This window comes from Helianthus annuus, chromosome 2 (genome assembly GCF_002127325.2).
Source record: "Helianthus annuus cultivar XRQ/B chromosome 2, HanXRQr2.0-SUNRISE, whole genome shotgun sequence".
NCBI lineage: Eukaryota > Viridiplantae > Streptophyta > Magnoliopsida > Asterales > Asteraceae > Helianthus > Helianthus annuus.
This window is the reverse complement of record NC_035434.2, coordinates 157,704,309-157,726,835: the sequence shown is the minus strand read 5'-3', so window position 1 is coordinate 157,726,835 and position 22,527 is coordinate 157,704,309. Positions and strand designations below refer to the sequence as shown.

Here is a 22,527-nt window from a genome sequence, read left to right as displayed (position 1 = left end):
GTCCTCATGTGCACTTGAATCTATTGAGTAGACCAAATTCTTATATGTTTGAAAAGGATCAATGGAGGCCAAACTTTTAAAAGTTATGATTATTAGAGGAAATTTTTAAAGTTTGAATTATTATCAAACTACAGGTGAAACATAGGATTATTAAAATTAAATAGCGTGAACTAAAAACATAATACTTATACACTTTTCTTTTTAAGATTTAAACCTAGTCGGTACTTGGTAGGTCACCTTGGTACCACTATCTCGAAGACTTTTTAGTCATTTTATATCACTTTTAGTGACAAAGATATTATTATATTCAAATTCAGCAATAAATATTATATTATACTAAGCACACCTTTTTTTGTTGGCAGAATTCAGCCTGCTTATATATCAGGCCAACCTGATCATGTTGATAAGCTATCTCTCATCTCCTCTTTAGAGCTTGCTACATATCCCTCCCTCATAGCTATTGCCATGGAGATTAATACTTCTTCATTATCACCAAACTCACCATCCCCACCACCACCACCTTCATCATCACCTACCCTTTACACTAACCTTAAAACAATAGCCTCACCTTCAAAGATCAAACACGCGATAGTCGATTTGGCTATCAACATCAAAAAAGTCGGAGTTGATGATCCAAGAAGGATTGCCCACTCTTTCAAAGTGGCATTAGCCATCACATTGGTCTCCATGGTTTATTATCTACAACCATTCTATAACGGCATCGGTGAGGCTGGGATGTGGGCTATCTTGACCGTCGTTGTAGTTTTTGAGTATACCGTTGGTGAGCAAGTTATACATAAATAGATTAATTTATTACCAAATATATAAATTTAAATACATATTGTTTGATATGTTATTCATGAGTAAGTGAGCATGTACATGCATAACCACTAAAACTTTTGATAAGCTTTAGTTTGATAAAATAATAAAATAAAAAGATGCACCTTTAAATTGGTGCTTTTGGATCTCAAATAGGAAAAGATTAAACGTTCCTTTTTCAAAAAGATCTTGACAAACTAGTGAACTACATTGAGATTATACAACTTTTGACGTTTGCCTGTTAATGCACCATGGTAAATGCACCGTACATGAGAAATCATTTATGCGTGCACTCAATGATATCACTGATGAATTAATATAAAAATACATATAACCACATGCGCACACACACTGGATGTTATTACAAATAGATAACTTTAATTTCATTAGCAAATTATAAGTTTTATATAATATTTAAAGTAAAGTTTACGTTGTATGTCTATAGAAAAGGAAGATGACTTATATATAAGCATGTAGATGATACAACGAATAATTTTCCAAAATAATATAAAAACAAATTATTTTCCAAAATAATATAAAAAAAAATATAAAGGCTTAGGTGTTACTATTTTTTTTAACAACAAATAATCTCACTTGAAAACTTTATAACGAATTATTTTCCAAATAGATGTTACTGTTTATTCAAGTATATGTTTATTTCAACAATCAAAATAGTATAAAAAAGTTTATAAGGGCATAGATGTAACTATTTATTCAAGTATATGGTTATTTCATCAATTGTGAGTTATAAACTGACTTTTGTCAATATTTGGAGATTAGAATGAATTAATACATTTTTTAAACAGTTTGGTTAAAATTAATTGAATTAAACAGTTTAAAAGCCATTGAGGTTCTACTCTAGTTTGAAACATCAAAGAGTTATTCTTTTTGCATGGTCCAGTTTTATACACATCTATCCATAATCCCTGCATTAACTAAAGTTCCTAGTTGATCTGTGTCCCAAAGTTACTTATTGTTGATCACTTATATTGTCCTAAATTAATGCTTTTATTTCATGTGTTACTAGGTGCAACTTTAAGTAAAGGCTTGAATAGAGGCTTTGCGACTCTACTAGCGGGTGCATTAGGCGTAGGGGCCGAAGCATTTGGAAGCTTATTCGGGCCAACCGTTAAACCGGTTGTTATTGGCTTCCTTGTTTTCTTCTTAGGTAAAATCAAATTTCTTTATTTATATAGACGCCCCAAACCATATTTTAAAATTAGGGAAAATTCCTAAAATAGACAAGCTGATTACGATAATGATACTCTACTGATTTTTGTATGCAGTTGCTGCCGCCACATTTTCAAGATTCATTCCCCACATTAAGAAAAAGTACGACTATGGGGTTCTGATATTTATACTGACCTTTAGTCTGGTTTCAGTATCGGGTTACCGAGTTGATACAATCATAAAGTTAGCTCACCAACGGCTTTCGACAATCATTTTTGGTGGCTTAACTTGTATAGTCATCTCCATGTTTGTATTCCCGGTGTGGGCTGGTGAAGATCTTCATAAACTCATTGTTACTAATTTGGAAAAGCTTGCAAGCTTCTTAGAAGGTTTGTTTATTAGATATATCTTTTTGAAAAAAATCTTTGATTTATAAATTAACTCATCTATATGATTTAACAAATGGTTTATAGGATTTGGAGATGAATACTATAGAGTTTCTAAAGGTGACAAGTCATTTCTTGGTGCTTATAAAAGTGTTCTTAATTCCAAAGCCACAGAAGAGTCACTGGTTAGGATACTTCATATGCTCTTTTTTAATTTTTAAAATTTTTAAATTCAAGTATGTATGTATGTATGTATGTATGTATGTATGTATGTATGCAATAATCTAAAACATTTGTTTATTAACTATTTATTGATTCTAATGAACAGGCAAATCTTGCATGGTGGGAAATAGGACATGGAAAATTTCGGTTTTGTCATCCATGGAAACAATACTTGAAGATTGGTGTTTATACACGACAATGTGCTTATCATATTGAAGCTCTTAGCGGTTATCTCGATGAACAATATCAAGTATGAAACATTATACTTAATATACTTGACATTACATATATGTATTTATGTAATATGTATATAAATATCACTAAAATTAATTTATTGTTTTGCTAAAGGTACCCTCAGAGTTTCAAATAGCAGTTCAAGAACCATGCATGAAAATGAGCTCAGAAGTAGGAAAAGCTTTAAAAGAATTAGGAAATTCAATGAAGCGAATGGTGTATCCTTCAACTTCATATGATCATATAGAAAATTGCAAAAAGGCAGTAGATGAACTCAATATCAAGTTAAAAATGTCAATGGTAGTGGAACGGGACGACATCTTAGAAAGCATACCCGTTATCGCAGCCATTTCGATACTAGTTGACATCATAAAATGTGTTGAGAAAATATCCGAGGCCATCGAAGAACTTTCTAAACAAGCCCGCTTCAAGAAACCGAAAGACATAACATCAGATGAAACTGAAACTGGAAAACCACACTTTCGTCATCGTGGTGCAGCTATAAAGCCCGTTGATGGCGGAAATGACCGAGAATTGATCACTATTACAGTCAATTCAGATGATGAAATCCCACAAGAAATGGATCTTGATAAGAACAAACGAGAAATTAACCGGTTATAAGTATGCCTATATGGCTATATTATATATATATGTGTGTGTATATGCATGCATGCATTATGTATGTGTGTACTTATAATAATAGTTAGTAATAACGCGTGACATAGTTTTTTGCTCAGTAATAGGAGATGATTCCCAACTATTTCATGTCATGATGGGATTTGGGATGATGATTACTGATTTGTTTAACATGAAGTTTCAAATAAAAAGTAATGGAAAATAGTTTTATGTTGTTTTTTAGATTAAATATGTAAAATAGTTCATGTGATGAATTTATCGTAGTGGAAAATAGTAGAAGTGAACTGAATATAATTTCTGTAAACTTGGTTGAGATATATAATTACAACTTATTGACATTGGGACAAAAGTAGAATCAAATGACACAAATGAACCAGAAACACACAACATACAAGAGTGAAAAACACCTAAAACACACTAAGATGGCCAATTCAACCGCTTCTTCGATGGACCTATATACCTAGCTAGTGACTTTTAATCATGAGTGGTTAAAGTCAAAACATAAAGACAAAACAAAAGGGGATGTTGTTGACTATGGAATTGCCACCTTATCTACGTCTAGATCACTTGAATGTGGTCAGCGTGATGTATTATAGACGAACGACCAAAATATTGAACACTATTTCAAAGAGTTCAACTTTAAGAAGGGTTAGGATGAAAGTGTGGGCTTTTGGAAGCTTTGAACTAAATAAATTGGCAGGGAGACTTATTAACGGGTTCGAATGAACCGGTTAAACAATGTTTTGAGGTCAAGAAATGTTCAGCTTACTAAAATTGGTTGTCACCCATGAATGCCAATGGACACTTGAGAAGGTGACCGATAATTGGCATATCATTAGATGAGGTGCCAAAACCAACACTCACGTGCATGTTGATTGGTAAGGATGTGCAACAAAGATGTGTTGGTAATTTTAGTGTCTAAAATTCATTTGAAGTAAATGGAATTTACTTAATACAAAATGTGATTTACAATTAATACAAACTGGAAATCTATATAAGCTTTTAGACGGGTTAAAAGATGCAGAGTGTACACTCATTTGAGTTGATATAAAGAGAAATGAATCCAACATAAGTGGTTCGAGACCAAGGTCTAGGAACCATAATTTACAATAAGCCAGGAATAAAACATAAGTAATATTTCTGTTCAAAGAGAAATGTACATATATTTTAATCAACCCTCTCTAAAACATCTTTTCAAAAGAAAACCGTCTCTAAAACATAAGTAGAAAATTTTGAGAAAAACCCTCAACTCAATGGTGTTACATCATTCACAACACATTCCCCATATCAAGTGCACCCTAGAATTTTCGAAGAAATTATGGTTTTCATGTAATATAGCACTCTATCTCATTCCTTAAAATAGGGATGAAAGTTAAAGACTCGTCTCTTGTTTCTTATATATAAAGATCCACTATTCGATCCCTATATTTTCTTGAGTGCAAAAAGGGATAATATAGAAAAGGATGAACTACATTCTATAATTAAACAATGATAAATACGAGGAAAACTGAGATGTGACGGGTGAAACGCTTCAACCTAGGGGTCTGATACGTTTAATTTATTAATTGGTAGTTAGTTCTTAAACTATAAATTTCATTTCTCATGTAAGAGAAATTTCACAAAACTTATTCTAATGTCGAATACAAACCATAATCAAAGGTCTCTAAACAAAATATAATATAGATCATCGGTATGCCGGTCTCTCGTAGGTTAGCGTCAACCTCTATCCGGCCACTTTTATCCATGGTAGCTCTTGAGCAACCTAAATTAACCCGATGTGATGTTAAAAATTACGTTGAGTGAGTTCTAGTTTATAAAGGCATTATAAAACGTCTCATACATCAATACATACTTTAAAATTTTAACCTTTATCTTTAGAATTAAGGTGACATTCACCATGATCACCATCACACATTTAATAGTCTATACAATTATTGGCAGTCCCATAGGTCACTACCCTATGATCGCGGCCCCATAGGTGACTAACTATACTTAGTCCTCACTCGCCAGGTTCACAACTGAGGACCGCGTGACAAGACTTGTAGTCCTAGAGGTACTAACCTATACTGTGCTTCCCATGAGCCAGGTTCACGAGTGTGGACTGAATGACAAGTTTTTTAGCCTAACCCTATATTGTGCACCCCACGTGAAGGTTCACAATCGTGGACCACGTTATAAATCTTGCAGCCCTCGGAGGTGACTTCCCTATAGGTGCTCCCCATGTGTTACGTTTGTAACCTGGGGCCACATGAGAAATCTTGCAGCCCCCGAAGTTAACTGTCATATAGTGTGCTCTGGTTCATGACCGTGGACCACGTGACAAGCCTTGTAGCCCCGGAGGTAAGTATTGTGTAACATATATCATTCCTTTAATAATTCATTATTTTTATCTTTCATTGCATATCCAGTTGAGTTTCAAATAAACTATTCTTTCAAAAACAATACATTAGTCGACTAGAAACGGTTCCATATGACAATAATAATAGAAGCCAAAAATTGTTCATTAGCTCGTTCATTTCTTTATTATTTACACTTTTGTTACTGGGTATTCGCGTCCCCAAAAACTGTCTAAAATGGTCTATAGACTCACGTGTGGTGATATGTTATACTTCACTGAGTTATGAAAGATCCCCACACTTGGACACTAAATCAATCTGGTCAAAACACATAAACACTTGACTATAAAAGTAAACAATTTTATATAGGCTATTTTCTTTCCCTTTCGTGTTAATGTTTCAAGATAACTATTCTTAAAAGCCTACGTAAAAAAATTATACATGGTACAAAGGTTGGGACATTATCTCAAGCAATTCCTCCAAAGGAACCTAACTATAAAAGTTGGCTATAAAAGTAAACAATTTTATATAGGCTACATTAACACCGAAGAGAGGCACATGCAAGCCATTTATAATTTTTGAAACATGACCTAACTAAAAACAAAAAAATAATACGCACTCACATTGAAGATATGCATGGCACCTTGGTTAACCAACATGCTCTTATAGCATCCACAATGTTACAAGATATTAGACTTTCATAAACAAGCATCTTAACGTCACATTAGGTTTCAAATTTCCCTAAAAAATCATAACTTAGCTTATAATGTATTAACTTTCATAAACTCCACCTCACTGCCTATTTGTACATTTATTTTTATATATAACAACTTACTTTCATAAACTCCACCTCACTGCCTATTTGTACATTTATTTTTATATATAACAACTTACTTTTATATTGTTTATATTTATGTTTTGTTTATATATTCAAATAATAAACTTATTTTAAGTTTAAAATAAATAAAACAAATAATTGCAATAAAATATTAAACATTAAATAATATTCAATTTTAAATTTCAACAGCTACATTCTAACGGCTATATTGCAACGACTATAATCCAATGACTATGTTCCCATGGCTATAATCTAACGGCCATATACCAATAACTATATTATACCAGCTATGAATTTATAGCATATTCCAACCCTTGTTGTCACTCTAAATTCAGTTTTCTCTCAAATATTGGTGGATGATATCCACATATTGTTGAACCCTCATTTTCACGTTTGAGGAACAACACGACCCAAATTCAGAGGAAGGGTATGTAACTGACACTAGATAGGAATATGTACCACATCCAAAGGATAAACATCAATCAATCTGATGACGAGCGTTTGAGAAACCAGGACCCGGAAGTGGAGTGCTCAACGGATTCGGTTAGCTCGTTTGATGCAATCGAACATCTTTAGTTATGTTTAATATTATGTGGTATTATATCTTATGTGCTTTTTTATGTTTAATTATGTAGGTGTTCTTAAGTTTATATAGGTTTATAAATTAAAATTATATAGGCTTTTACAAGTTTATGTAGGTTTTTTTTTTTAATTTATGTTTAACGTAATTTTATTTTAATTAGCGGTGTGATTTTTTTAATAAAAAAACCTAACATTTGGAGCCCACTACACATACGGACTCAAGTCTGGAATTCTGGACTTTGGTTTGCAATGTTGTCATCGTACCATCCTCACGATGTGTGTGGACAAGGGGAGGGTGTTCGCGTCCCCTCCACATATTCCGGACGTCCGGATTTACCCACATTGTGGGTGCTCTTATTCCAACCATCACAAGGCATGAAATAGAATACGGATCTTATAAAATTTGTAGGTTTGAGTGTAATGTTAAACTCAGCTCGAACCGGTTTTGTTTAGGTCTACCCATGACGCATTGGTAGGTTGCCCTATTTATTCTTACATATTTTGTAAAATACGTATTATGTTATAATTTAAATTGATTACGTTTTTATGCCAAAATTTAAAACAAAATAGCGATTATGTAGTTTATATGTAACGTATGTATACATTTTTTTTGCAATCTAAAGCATTAATATGCAAAAAGATGAATAAAATAAAATTTTCTAGCTAAATATGTAGTGTAAGCGGAATTTATCATGCCGTGCTAAGATTTATGAGTTTTAATCGACTTTCAGGTTAGTGTCGTATCGAATTTTTGGGTTCGATTTGCAACTCACATAGTTCAAATCTAATAACTAGGGATATAGGTGTCGTTCTCAAACCAAGGGCATAGTTCAAATCTAATAACTAGGGATATAGGTGTCGTTCTCAAACCAAGGGTATTTGTTGAAGAAGGTTTTTCTTTAAGAGTTTTTCATCTACTTCTAATCCTGTTATAATATATCTATTTTAAAAAACATGGGTCTCGATCTTTATTTTATTTTATTCATTTATTTTTGTTTCCTGTTTTCGTTCGTTTACTCTCTATCTATAGTTGATCGATTTGGTTCTAATATATCTAACTAGATTAGAACCCCGTGTATTACACGGGCTGAATAAATGTGAATTTATATATTAAATAATAAAATAATATATCTTTAAAAACTTTGTTTATTACATGGATTGAATACATATAATTTTATATACTAAAAAATAAAAAGTTATATCTTTAGAAACCCCTTGTATTGTTGTACAGGTTGAATAAATATAATTTTATACATCAAATAATGAAAACAAAATACTAAATAATAAATTATTTATATATTTAAAAAACCTCGTGTATTGTACGGGTTGAATAAATCTAATTTTATATATCAAATAATAAAAAAAGTTATATTTTTAAAAACTCATGTATTACACAGGTTGAATAAATGTAATTTTGTATAGTAATTTATAAAAAAAGTTATATTTTTAAAAAACCCCGTATATTACACGGGTTGAATTTATATATCAAATAATAAAAAATATATTTTTAAATACCTCATGTATTACACGGGTTGGATAAATGTAATTTTATATAGTAAATGATAAAAAAAAAGTTGTATCTTAAAAACCCCATGTGTTACACGGGTTGAATAAATGTAATTTTATATAGTAAATAATAAAAATAAAAACTTATATCTTTAAAAAAACCTCGTGTAATACACGAGTTGAGTTTTGATTAATTTCAGATTTTGATTTCCTGCATTTTCTCTCCTATTAAATAATAATAATTTTTCTCTCCTTAAAATTACATCTTAAGTCATATTCTTATTTTTATAAAACATATTTAAAAAAATATATAATATTTTATTTAAAATAAATATATTTAAAACATTTACTGATTATAAAGAGTTAAATATATTTAAAACATATTACTGATTATCAAGAGTCATAGACAATTTAAATATGTTACCTAAATTTGAATGTAAAAGTATAAACGTAAATATTAAAATAAAATCTCTCTACGATATAACAAAACTATAGTGTAACCTATTCCTATATCTAAGGAAATATATTATTTTTATTAAGAGTTAAATATATTTAAAACATATTACTGATTATAAAGAGTCATAGACAATTTAAATATGTTACCTAAATTTGAATGTAAAAGTATAAACGTAAATATTAAAATAAAATCTCTCTACGATATAATAAAACTATAATGTAACCTATTACTATATCTAAGAAAATATATTATAAAAATAATAATTTAATATTAATAGTATATTTTCTAAATAAGTTTTTAATCTATATTATATCTCTACGTATATCTCATAATTATATATATTAAATAGTATATCTGTACGTATATCTCATAAATAATTATTTAATTTTAAATAATTATTTAATTTTAATAGGCTAAAAAATAGATGGCCTTAATGAGTGACATGTGTCCCAAAAGTAGTTTCTTTTATTATATAGTATAGATAGATAATATTTATGATTTCCTTATCTTATTATATAATATTTCTGCACCGTACTCTTATTGTTACTCTTGGATGACATGTCTATAGTAATCTTATTGAATATTTACAATTCATTCAAAATATATAAATCATCCTTTTTCTCAAACAAATTGTTAAATGAAGTTATGGTTCTACGTACGAATTAGAAGAAAAAAAAAATATTATATTTTTAAATGATTCTAAAAATAATTATATCCAAAGGAGCTTGTGTGGAAATAGTTAGCTTTTCTAGTTTTTAAGCCACCTTGACTGTTTTTCAAAATGATTATGATGAAAATAGTTCTATCCTAAGGAGATTGAATGGAAATAATTAATTTTGCAAGTTTTTAATCTCAGAATGAGAATGGAAGGTTAGCCAGTTTAGGCACTTGATGTGACAATTGCATTGAGAACTTACATTCTTGTTGATCATCACCAGTTTTGTATGTATGTAATAGAAAACATATAAATTATGTACTTGTTACAGCATTCAGGCGAGTACATAATCCAGAACTGATGCAACCATCAAGATAGACAAGATAGTCAGTTTGGTCCGGTTCCCGTCTTACATATGAGTGATGGGATTAAGGAGTTCTTATGAATGATGAACTCGTGAATAATGGAGAGAGAGGAGGACGATTGTGATGTTATGATAAGAGTCTAACATTTTTCCCTCTCTAATGATCTCCTTAAGAGGGTGTTTGGGATTGAGTTTGGTATTAACTTATTTGAGTCAATAAGTCATTTGGAAAAGCTCAAAATCCTTTTAAAAACAACTTATTAACTTATTAGCTTTTTAAAAAAACCAATAAGTCAATAAGTAATTTTCAAACTCATTCCCAAACACCCTCTAAATACACCCAAGGAGAATCTTTAGTAAGGATAATACGATCCATCAACAATTAACAACTAATATTATTATAAGGTATAATTGATTATTTTCATCTAATATAATATAAATGATTATAATGACTACTTGATTAAATACGTTTAATATATTTAATCGAACACATCAAATAGTTAAACGTTAGAAAAAGTTCTTCTATATTTTCACTTTACTGAACCTTGTTTCCTTTATAATATAATATGCTCCCCATTAAGTAGAATGAAGATTGTTAATCAACCATTGAGTGCAGTACAGGGCCGGCCCGTAAGGCTTATCAATCTAGGCTAAGGCCTAGGGCCACCAAAAAACAAGGGTCTCCAATTTTATTTCTCTTTCATATATTAGATTTGTTTTTTTCTATTTAAACAACGTTTCTAGGCCTAAGATTTAAGATTTAAGATTTAAGATTTACACTAGGAGTCTGCATTGTTCATGCACACAACACATCAACCCTCGTTACTTGCGGCGTCTTTTGAGTAACCAATGTGAAACTGATTGCGGATTGAGCGAAATTAGGGCCAAGATTAGGAAAAAAAACATCGCTATGGTTATTCAATCTCTCAAATCTCAACCTCAATTCCTTTATACCAATTTAATAGGGCCATGAGTTTGTAGTTCGCTTAGGGCCTCCAAAAATGTTGGAATGGCTCTGGTGCAGTATATGCTTGGAAGTATTCATATTTCTTATGAACAAACTATCTGTGTGCTTGATGGATTTTGCATAACTTATATCGCAAACATTAATTGTTAAAAAAAGTATTGAAGTTATTGGACCGCAAGTATAAAACATCAGGATCAAAAAGATTACAGTAGTTGGAATCTGTAAAAACTATAAACTCAAATACTGTGAGAACCAAGTTCAAGAACTCTAATCTATATTACGCATCATTAATGTGGACATACATTTAATGTGACGTTTCAGGTTATTGTTATAACTAAAATATTGCTTACCTTTTTTTTAACGGCAAAATTCCTCATTTTGAGCCACCCCAAGACTCGAAATCCCACCACTCATTGTGCCAGATATAAAAATGTTGCTTACTAGTTTGATAAATTTCAACTACTACTTTATATATAAACAAAAGAAGAGTTAACTGCCATTTTCGTCCCTATGGTTTGGTCACTTTGGCCATTTCAGTCCATTTTTCAAAAATGTGCCATTTTCGTCCCCCACGTTCTGGAAAGGTGCCATTTCAGTCCAAAAATCATAACCCAGTTAAGTCAGTTAGTAAATAAGGACTGATTGTGTAAATTTGTAACATAAAGGACCATTTAAGTAAATATTAAACACCACCACCACTAGCCCTGCCACCACCACCACTCCGCTGCCACCACCACCGCCACCACTGCCACCACCACCACCACAGCCCTGCCACCACCACCACTCCGCTGCCACCACCGCCACCGCCACCACAGCCCTGCCACCACCACCACAGCCCTGCCACCACCACCACAGCCCTGCCACCACAGCCCTGCCACCACCGCCACAGCCCTGCCACCACCGCCACCACAGCCCTGCCACCACCACCACTCCGCTGCCACCACTCTCAAAGATGTCAACAGTGTCATCTCCCCCAAATCGGTCAACAGAAGGTCAAACAGGAAAGTCAATGGCTCAAATTAACGACCAAAATCAGGTTATATTCCAATTAACCTGGTGCAAACATTGTACAAGTATAAACGAATGAACCGGAACAAGAAAAACGAACCGTTAACGGCTGGAACGACGTGTTGACTGATTCCGGCCACTGTGAAGATTCCGGCGAAGTTGCAGGTTCGGTTCCGGCTAAAATCGATGTGTTTGAGCATTGTGAGGGGTGTAAAATGTTTGTGGGGATCTAAGGAACTTCAGATGTCCGTTCAATTCGACCCAGATCGACAGAAACAGAGAGTGTGTGGTGGTGGTGATGGCAGTGGTGGTGGTGGCAGCGGAGTGGTGGTGGTGGCAGGGCTGTGGTAGCCGTTATGAATCTGAAGTGTTTCCGGAACCTGCAACTTCATGTATCCGTCATCAAAACTTGCAACTTCACTTCTCCGTCATCTTACCATCATCTTCGTTCACCTCCATCTTCCGTTTTGAAACCTCCATCTTCACCATTTCAATTCTTTCAGTCATGGTAGCAGGTCGGGTTATGTATGGAATGGTGGTTCGAAGAACTGTTGATGATGATCAACGTGATGATTGACGATGATGATGAACTCTTGATCGCACAAGCCAAAGATAATCGCACAAGATCCTGTAGTCGCGGTGGTGGCGGTGGTGGCGGTGGCTGTGGTGGCGGTGTGGCTGTGGTGGCGGTGGTGGTGGTGGTAGCAGTGGCTGTGGTGGCGGTGGTGGCTGTGGTGGCGGTGGTGGCGGTGTGGCTGTGGTGGCAGTGTGGCGGTGGTGGCGATGGTGGTGGTGGCAGCGGAGTGGTGGTGGTGGCAGGGCTAGTGGTGGTGGTGTTACAAATTTACACAATCAGTCCTTTATGTTACAAATTTACACAATCAGTCCTTATTTACTAACTGAGTTAACTGGGTTATGATTTTTGGACTGAAATGGCACCTTTCCAGAACGTGGAGGACGAAAATGGCGCATTTTTGAAAAATGGACTGAAATGGCCAAAGTGACAAAACCACAGGGACGAAAATGGCAGTTAACTCAACAAAAGAATATAATTATGTAACATCTTGTTGTTCATCTTTATATTTAGGAGAAATTGTTGTTCATATCCATTAACATAAACTTCGAAACCATCGACCTCTTGACAACCAAATGATACCAGATAACTTGTCCAGCGTACCACTAATCTAGGTAGTTACACATTTCAAGATCTTAGGGACATTCATTGATTCCTTCAACTATCAAACATTGTGTTTTTATTTCGTTTGAATGGATTCTCAGCTTAAATCCTCAAAAGAATCAAGAATCGGTTGCAAAAGAAAATTTAAAAAGGTGTTTAGTAATATTTGTTTAAGTTTTTAGTATGGTTAGTAAATTGGTATGTTTTTATTTAGTTTTCTTATGTTGGTTTAAGGTTTCTTGGTGTGGAAGGGGGTCAATATATTAGTTTTAAATAGTAGGGTTTGGTTTTTGTTTTCTACATCGAACTTCAATGGAAGAATAAACGTATTTTCTGCTTCTTATTCCATATCATCGTAGCCTACTCTTCTTCTTTTTTAGATCAACGATTAATTTATTTGAGGGGTTAGGCCAATAATTAGTATCGGGGCCTCTAGGCTCACACTGAGAGTTCGTAATAGCGGAAGCAAGGATTGAGCAACAATAATAAAATGATGCTCTGATTAGTATTGATCCAAGCAGCAACAAAAATTCAAAGGAACCAGCAGATAACTAGATGACTTGATTGAATACATGCGAATAAAGCAAGAAGTACGCAGGTTGCACCATGAAGGTTGATAGCAAGAGAAAAGCAAGTTTTTAGCAAGAAAGAATGTAATGCAACAAAGTTTTCAGCAAGATTAAACATGTAAGTGTTTCGCATCATTTTTTGCAAGAAAAAGCAAGTAGAAGAACACAACAAGTAGAGTAAGAAGAACGCAACAAGAGAAGTGAGAAAGAAAGCAAAAAATCACCAACACAGCAAGATTAAACAAGTAAAGCAAGAAACCCAACAAAAAATAGCAATATCAGCAAGAAAAAAAGCAATTAGTTTCAAAGTATGAAAAAAACAATGGCAAATAACAATGCATTGGCACCAACTCGTGAGCAAGGGGAACATGTCTTTGTATTGCCCAAAGTTAACCGAAGGGAATTGCACCACTAGGGCTATCTTGATAGAGACTATTTTGAAAGCATATGGGCTTTGGGAGACAATTGTTTCAGGAAATACAGTAGTTGAGAAGAAAGGGAATATCATAAAGGCATTGATCTTCCAACAACTGCCAAAATACATTCTGCTTTTGGTTGTACATCACGAATGGAAAGCAAGTATGGGATTCGATCAAGTTTCAATACCTCAGAGCTGGCGGGTTCAAAAAGCACATTTACCAACCCTGAGAAGTAAATCGAAAGTATTAGAAATGAAAGAAAATGAAACCGTTAGTGAATTTGTAGGCAAGTTGAGTGGTATGTCATTCAAGTTCAAAACTCTTGGATCTGATCTTAAAGATAATGTGATTGCAAGAAAGTTGCTTAACTCAGTTCCAAAGAAATTTCTACCTATTGTTAAAAGAATTAATGCTTAAGAAGAATGTTTGAAAAGTAATGATGAATCAGGGGAGAATGATCAATGCAAACATCTTTTGGTAAGTTCAAACAACTCAGAGGTTGATGATTATGAGTAGGGCTTTAAACGAACAGAACGAACAGGAATAAGGCCTTGTTCATGTCCGTTCATTAAGGAATGAGCCTGTTCATAAACTATTCACGAACGCTTACCTAACGAGATTTCTTGTTCTTGTTCGTTCATTAAGGAAATGAATATGTTCACAAACACTTATCAAACGCAAATGAACTCAAGCAAATGTTCATGAACGTAAACGAGCACAAACAATGTTTATGAACACAAATGAGTACACACGTACATATATTTATTTTAGAATAAGATCTGCATTTTTCATCACAAGGATTACGAAGAATCCTCCAAAAAAAATAAATAAGAACTTACCATAAGTTTCGGAACAAAGTTGACATAATTATCAGAAACACGATTAACACAAATAAGGAAGTTTGTCAAGCTTTAACATAAACTGAAATTGAAATAGTCAAATGACGGATGTTGGGAGAGCCATATAGTATAACTAGGGTTTCAAATTTTTGAAAACTAAAAATAATAAAATAACATATAAAAACCTTTAAATGAACAAACACAAATGAACATAAACGAGCAAACATAAATGAACACATTACCGAACGTTCACGAACATAAACGAACGAACGCAACCTCTGTTCATAACGAAATTTCTTGTTCGTGTTCGTTCATTTATTAAGCGAACTTCCCGCCGAACGGTTCGCGAACTGTTCGTTGAACGTTCAGTTCGTTTAAAGCCCTAATTATGAGAGTTAGCATTGTGGAAAGAGATGAGGTGATCAAATTTGTGGTCAAGGAAGTTGAGGATGTGGTGTAGAAGGGGCTCTTACAGAGGAACGTGAGACAAATTAAAGTGAGTTTAGATATTATGAATGCGGTGAAACTAGTCAGTCTTCATTCGAGTGCACCAAGTGGAAAAACAAGGAAGAGGCCAATCTGGTTCAATATGATGATGAGTTTGCTGTGAAGGTACGAGTAAAATTCAGGATTAATAGGGAGACGTTAGTTTAAATCCTGAAACAAGTTGCTTAACAAATTTGCCTATTAATTTGACTGTAACAGAGAAGCGGTAATGACGGATACCTATCTTTTAAATAAGATGTTTGCGACGTCACAAAATTTCCAACATTTTGTAATAGGAATATTTATCTTAATCTCATTTGTATTTACTTGGTATAGTTCCAATTTAATTATTTAACATAATTAAACCAAAATATCATAAAAGAGCAAAAATAACAACATAACATTATGGCCAAATTCAAGCCTTGTGATATTTATTCGTCCCATATGAGTCTTCAAACACAAGACAATAAAACATAGTTCAAATATGTGTTAATTAGTGTGTGTTTTGCGAGACCAAAAGGAGTAACCTTTTAGTTTATAAACTATTTGTAAAACAAAGTCTTTACTTTAATGATTCTTAAGAGTTTGACCAAATTTTGTCATCCACTCAAATCTTAAAAAAACAATGTTAATTGTTGCCGTACATCGTTTTACTTGTGGTTTAAATATACTTGTAGACCGAAAAGAAAGCAACAAAAGCAAAAAATGGATTGCCGAAGTAAAAAAGGTGGATCCACCAAGGAAAAAGACGGTGCAAGTGGGTTGGTACCATTTTGTGTTTTCGGACAGTTGTAAATAAAGCTTACTAGTGGCTCAATCTACATTTTTAAATATAAGGGGTGCAAAAGGACGCTTATTATTTAAGTTTTACGTGTATAGCGCATTTGTAAATAAATAAAAACCTTTGTATATTGCGTTTATAAGTTTGTTGTAATTATTATTATTTATTTAAAACTAGTTTTGAATAAAACGTTTTTCATATGCATATATTACAGAAAACGCCAAAACGTTATTAGGTTTGTAACTTGCGTGCTTTCGTCTATATGTTTAAAAATCACTATAGACATCCTTTATGTTTTATTTTTGTTGCATGTGTCTCTTGTGTACGTATTAGTTTTTTACATGTAAAACTAATGGTTCCTTAAATTTCCATTTTTTATGGTTCTTCAATGAACTTCTCTATCTATATATATATATATAAATGAGATGGATTTGGGCTAGGTGGCATTTGTATTTGGCCATCTTGGCTGATGTGGCAACTTGGTTTAGGAGGGAAATCACACAAATTCACAATGGACACGGGATCCAGAAAGCATCGGGTCGGACTTTTGGATTTGGATCAATCATGATGGATCCTTTATATATGTCTTTTTTTCTAATTCTTCTTCCATACTCTTCAACAATCTTCACAACCCTAAAACCAAACCCTAGATCAACTCAACCTTTCTGGACGTCACAGCGATTTCTCATCTCTCTAATCAGATCTTCTTCCGCTATTGAAGGTATGTGGTTTTACCCTTCAATCTATTTTTCTTAGCCGTAGATTTTAATTTTATTCTTTTGATTTCTCTTTCTGATGTTATTTTGTTTCTTCACATATAATCTACCTCACATCTTTGTCGTTGTTGTTCCATAACAGATTCATGTTAGCAAGAAGTATTTTGATGATAAGCACCGAAAAAATTCTACCTGCACGTCTATTATATATGTAGTACTACAGATTCGATTCTGGCATAAATGTCCGATTGATGTTAACTTTTTTTGTATTCTTATTAATTTTATGGAAATTGGTTGATTAGATCCGTGATGACTGAACGTTAATTTTAGTGTAAAATGTTTGAAAATGTTTTAGTTTTTGGATTGCACGCAAGGTGTTTGATGAAATGCTTGAATGGGATAACGGGTTTTTTTTCATAATTTATGTGTTTATATTGATGGTTCTCTATGTTTGTGGTGATTTAGTAGAGTTTTTGATGCACTTTTTATAGATGAATTCATGTCTGTTTTGCTTAGATCTAAAAGATTTTATATTGAAGCGTCACATTGAGTTTCAGAGACATGGCTTCTGGGTTAGTTTTGCTTAGATCTGATCTAATGTTGTTCCGGTATATTGAAGTTCTTCAGTTTTAGACGATATTTAAGTTTTCTGAAAAAATTTATTATTTTGGCGGAAAACTGATAATTTGAATCCTGATATGTAGTAGTTTTTTCGTGATTTTTTGATTTTTTTTGTTGTAATTGTTGTAAATGATTGTTTTTATAAAGATTGTTTCGATTGCTAAAAACCATTTGTTTTCTCATTTCTGTAGATCCGATAAAAGAAATTAAAGGTGTTTTGTTTTTTATGTTATTCGATTGTATTATACAAAGTTGTTTTTATGAATATTGTTGTGATTGCTAAAAATCATTTTTTGTCTGATTTCTGTAGATCTTATCAAAGAAATTAAAGGTATGTTTTTATTTATGTTGTTCGATTGTATATAAAGTTCATTTTATAAAGATTCTTTTGATTTCTAATAACGTTTTCTTTGTTCTGATTTCAGTAGATCCGATCAAACTTTATCTTTTTCTTTCTTTGGATTTCTAATAATCTTTGTTCTGATTTGTAATAACTTTTTCTTTGTTCTGATTTCTGTAGATCTGATTTCGGACTCCGATAATTCGTCAATCAAAAGAGGTTAGTTAAGTGTTATAGTTATTTTATCTTTTTTAAGTATGTAATATGTAATTTTATCCTTTATGTTCATTATTTTTTTACCTATTAATATATGTTCTGAATGATTTATGGTTTGTATTTTCTCATGGTGAACCCTCAATCTTTTTTGAAATTCGGACTCGGATTGTTAGTCTACCAAAATAAGTTATGTTGTTCTGAATTTTGTAGATCCGATCATAAAATTGAAGGTATGTTGTTTTAGTTTGTTGTTTATCTACCGTGCATCTTTAATCTAAGCGATTGAACATTTATATTTTTTTTTGCAAACAATATCAAGATCAGAGGTTTTGTTATCATCATCTACATTCTCTGATTTATGTAGTGTCTATGAACGTTAATCATGTCTTGGACATTTATCAAACTTACTGATTTTTGTTTATTTTGATTTTCATGTGAATCCCTAAATCTTGGATAACAATCGGACTCCGATCATTCAACAAGCAACAGAGGTTAGTTGAATGTTATAGTTGTTTTATCTTTTTTAACTTTGTAATGTTTGATTTTATCATTTATGTTCGGTGTTTTTTTTTTCAAAAATTAATAATATATGTTCTGAATGATTTATGGTTTGTTTTTCTCATGTTGAACCCTCAATATTTCGTGACAATCGAACTCGGACAGTTCGTCGACCAAAACAGGTTAGTTCAATTTTCTTGGTGTTGTTTGTTTTTTGATATCTATAGTCTTTGGTTTTAAATTTTGTCTTTATGCTATATTTTGAGAGTTTATGTGATTATCTTTTGAAGTTCATATGGTTTGTTTTGTCAGTTATATTTTTTTGCTATTTAGTTATGTTGTTAATTATTTAAGGATACTTTAATTTCTTTTAAAATTGTTTTTGTTTCTATAAACAGATGGCCATTTTTAATGTTAATTTTTTGTATTCGAAATTATTATTCGGTTTCTGTAAATAGACATTGTTTCTATAAATAGATTATCTTTTAAAATTATTATTCCTTTGCAGTTATGGATCCTAAAAACAACGCTCTTTCGTTGTTAAAGTTGATTGATCACTATAATCCTAATTTTTTGATATGTTTCTTTAGTTTTCAGTTTTTTTTTTTAAATTAGAAATATATGTTCTGAATGATTGATTGTTTGTATTTTTCCATGGTGAATCCTTAATCTTTTTTAAAATTCGGACTCGGAATGTTCGTCTCCCAAAACATGTTAGTTAAATGTTGTTGGTATTGTTTGTTTTTTGATGTCTATACTCTTTCTTATTTCTTTTTAAATTTTCTGTTTATGCATAATTTTGAAACTTTATGTTATTATATTTTAAAGTTCATATTGTTAGTTTTGTCAGTTATGAGTTTTTCTATTTAGGTTTAAGATACCTTTAATTTATTTCTAAAGATGTTTTTGTTTCCATAAACACATTACTGTTTTTAAGGTTAATTTTACTATTCTCAATTATAACTCTGTTTATGTAATTAGACATTGTTTCTATAAATAAGTTGTCGTTATATTTTTTAAAAAAATTCCTTATTTCTTTGCAGTTAGACATTGTTTCTATAAATAACTGTATTAGACTTTTACAAAATTAAGAAAAATTCTTTCCTTCCCAACTTTTTTTAAAAAGAATATTTTTTTACGATTTATAATACACGTATTATAACATATTAACATTTGTTTGTAAAAAAACATGTTATTCGAAATGTAATATTGATGATATAATATTTATCCGTTATTTGATTAATTTAATTGATTAAATACCAAAAAACAAAAAAAAAATACTTTAAAATATATATAATTTTAAATTTCGAAACACTTATTAACCATTAATCAAGATGATCTACATAAATCTTTCATAAGTTTTTCATTATTTGATAAAATCGTATATTAAAAAATTAAGGTTTCCAAATTAGATTTCCACTATATGATGAAAGTCCTATAAATACCCATATTTCGTGTAATTCTTACTCATTAGAAAATTCATATACATAACACCTCCACTTACACGGTTAGTTACTTTGTACTGTATTATAAATGTTTAATCTTCCATTGATAATTATCAATTTTTTATACAATAACTTTGTATTCAATCTTTTTTTTATTTATTTTTTCAGATTATTAGGAATCATGGAACTTATTGGGGATGACATGATATTTGAAGAGATCTTATCGAGACTACCTGCAAAGGCAGTTTGTCGTTTCAAATGTGTTTCTAAACAATGGTGTTATGAATTATCCACACCAAAGTTTGTTTTCATCCATACTCGGCGAGTTGGAAATTCAATACAAAAGAAGCTGCTCTCCTTGAAAGAAAGTTCCATAGTCGTTGACGACATAGTATCTGGCAACTTAGAAGTCGATACTAGCAAAACCGTAAATTTTCCATATGATGTCCATCCATCCTTTTTAAGCATTATATGTTCGTTTAATGGTCTGATTTTAGTTTGCATTAAAAGGAATCCCAATGAGCTGGTCCTTTGGAATCCAACGACGAGACGTTTTAAGTTGATATCGGACGACTACTTTATTCGTTATTTTGGTCGACACTACGATACTGGTGGAATGTACTTAGACGAGGACAACGATCTAAAAGTGCTTCATATTAATTGTTACTGGGACGTAGTTACTGCTCGTGTATATTCACGACGTCATGACTCATGGAGGAAATTAAACTTCTTGAACGGAACTCAATTCGCTTCAAACTTTTATTCATGGTCTTCTGGAATTTATTCCGGCAAAACAATATATTTCATTGTTTCAAGTTACTGGATTCCACCTAGTGAAAGGAACATAGTTGCTTACGATGTTATCTCTGAATCTTTCAGTTTACTTCGTTTTCCGGAGCGTATTGAAGTCAATCCTTGCCAAGTACATTTTCTAACAATTTCGAACAAGCTCCATGTCATTGTTGTTCATTATGCTGGTGAACTAATTGCAGATTTGGTCAAATATGAACAGGATGACTGGATCAAGGTCTTTTCTTTCAATAAGGCTCGCATAGTTCAACATTTGGAGCCTCAGCAAAGGACAAATGCAATTCAAGACAACAAGTGGTTGATAACCAGTATTTGTGGAGATACTGTTGAAGTTCTACTTTGCAATGATTCTTTTAACTACATCCAACATGTTGACAGCTACAACGGACCGAAAGGCGCATTATTTTTGGAGACAATTGTTTCGCCTTTCGATTAAAAATTAGGAATTAATTTGATACTATTTCATCTTTTGTTTCTCGAACAATCTAATTTGTTTCAATTATCTGAAATTTTATCCTATCGTTACTTTAATAATAAAAGAATTTAGTATTATTTTTCATCTTTTCTTATATCCAATTAAACATTACAGTAAATTACATATTTTAACATTCACTGTGGTAACTGCATTCTTTATTACCAAATACCATCATTGATTAAGATCCATCCTAAAAAAATTACAAATCTTATAATTAAAAAAATATCTTTGATGTTTATTAATATAGATAATAGATTGTAACACCGCCATAAGCATTAACAATAAATATGGAAAACTTTTTAAAAAAATTCGTATATTTTGATTATACAAAATAAGATATGTAGTTCAATAGTTTAGAAATTATGTATGTATTTCAATACAAAATATGCCGATCATAATTTCCATAATCAACTTTTTTTATATGCAGTGTCTAAAGGTGTTTCTAAACATATAGTAATCAAATTATAGGAACTATTACATATTGTTGTTTACTGAATTTATGATTTCATATGAATAAATAATTAAAAAACATACACATGACATTTCATGAAGAAACTATTACATATCGATTTTATATTATAAGATGTTGTTCACATATTATTTATGTTGTTAGTAATATTTTTTTAATAACTAAGTAGATGCGGTTTCTTTATGTAACGTCCTTTTGTAGGTATTTTTTATGGCTGAAGGTTCATCAAGGTATTTATTTTTAATTTTGTTACTTTATGTAACATCTAATTTGTATTATCTTTGTTTATTTTTCATATTTTTTTTATTTTTCTCACACTAACCTTTACTTATTACTCTTTATTAATGTTGTAATTTTTAAATTACTTTCAGAGGATACTGGTTCTGTAGGCTAATGAATGTAGCGGACGAAGTTATTTTGGTATTTTGATAACTTACTTTATAATTCATATTTATTATTTTGTTTTTTATCATTATTAAATACACT

General features: G+C 31.8%; 2 protein-coding genes and 1 long non-coding RNA gene across 3 annotated transcripts; all 3 read left to right on the top strand.

Annotated features, from left to right (window-relative positions):
* Nucleotides 1–426: 426 nt before the first annotated feature.
* Nucleotides 427–3,583, top strand: LOC110898919 (aluminum-activated malate transporter 8). The gene is made up of 6 exons (XM_022145768.2): nucleotides 427–781; nucleotides 1,847–1,987; nucleotides 2,106–2,378; nucleotides 2,463–2,560; nucleotides 2,704–2,847; nucleotides 2,946–3,583. The coding sequence occupies exons 1-6, from the start codon at nucleotides 466–468 to the stop codon at nucleotides 3,450–3,452; spliced, it is 1,479 nt and encodes a 492-aa protein (XP_022001460.2). The 5' UTR covers nucleotides 427–465; the 3' UTR covers nucleotides 3,453–3,583.
* A 13,312-nt stretch (nucleotides 3,584–16,895) lies between these two features.
* On the top strand, nucleotides 16,896–17,567 carry LOC110907117. The gene is made up of 2 exons (XR_002573923.2): nucleotides 16,896–17,172; nucleotides 17,310–17,567. It is a non-coding gene; the product is annotated as an uncharacterized LOC110907117 (long non-coding RNA).
* A 2,901-nt stretch (nucleotides 17,568–20,468) lies between these two features.
* On the top strand, nucleotides 20,469–21,533 carry LOC110898922 (putative F-box/kelch-repeat protein At1g12870). The gene has a single exon (XM_022145770.1). It carries the CDS (start codon nucleotides 20,469–20,471, stop codon nucleotides 21,531–21,533), a length of 1,065 nt encoding a protein of 354 aa, XP_022001462.1.
* The last annotated feature ends 994 nt before the right edge of the window (nucleotides 21,534–22,527 follow it).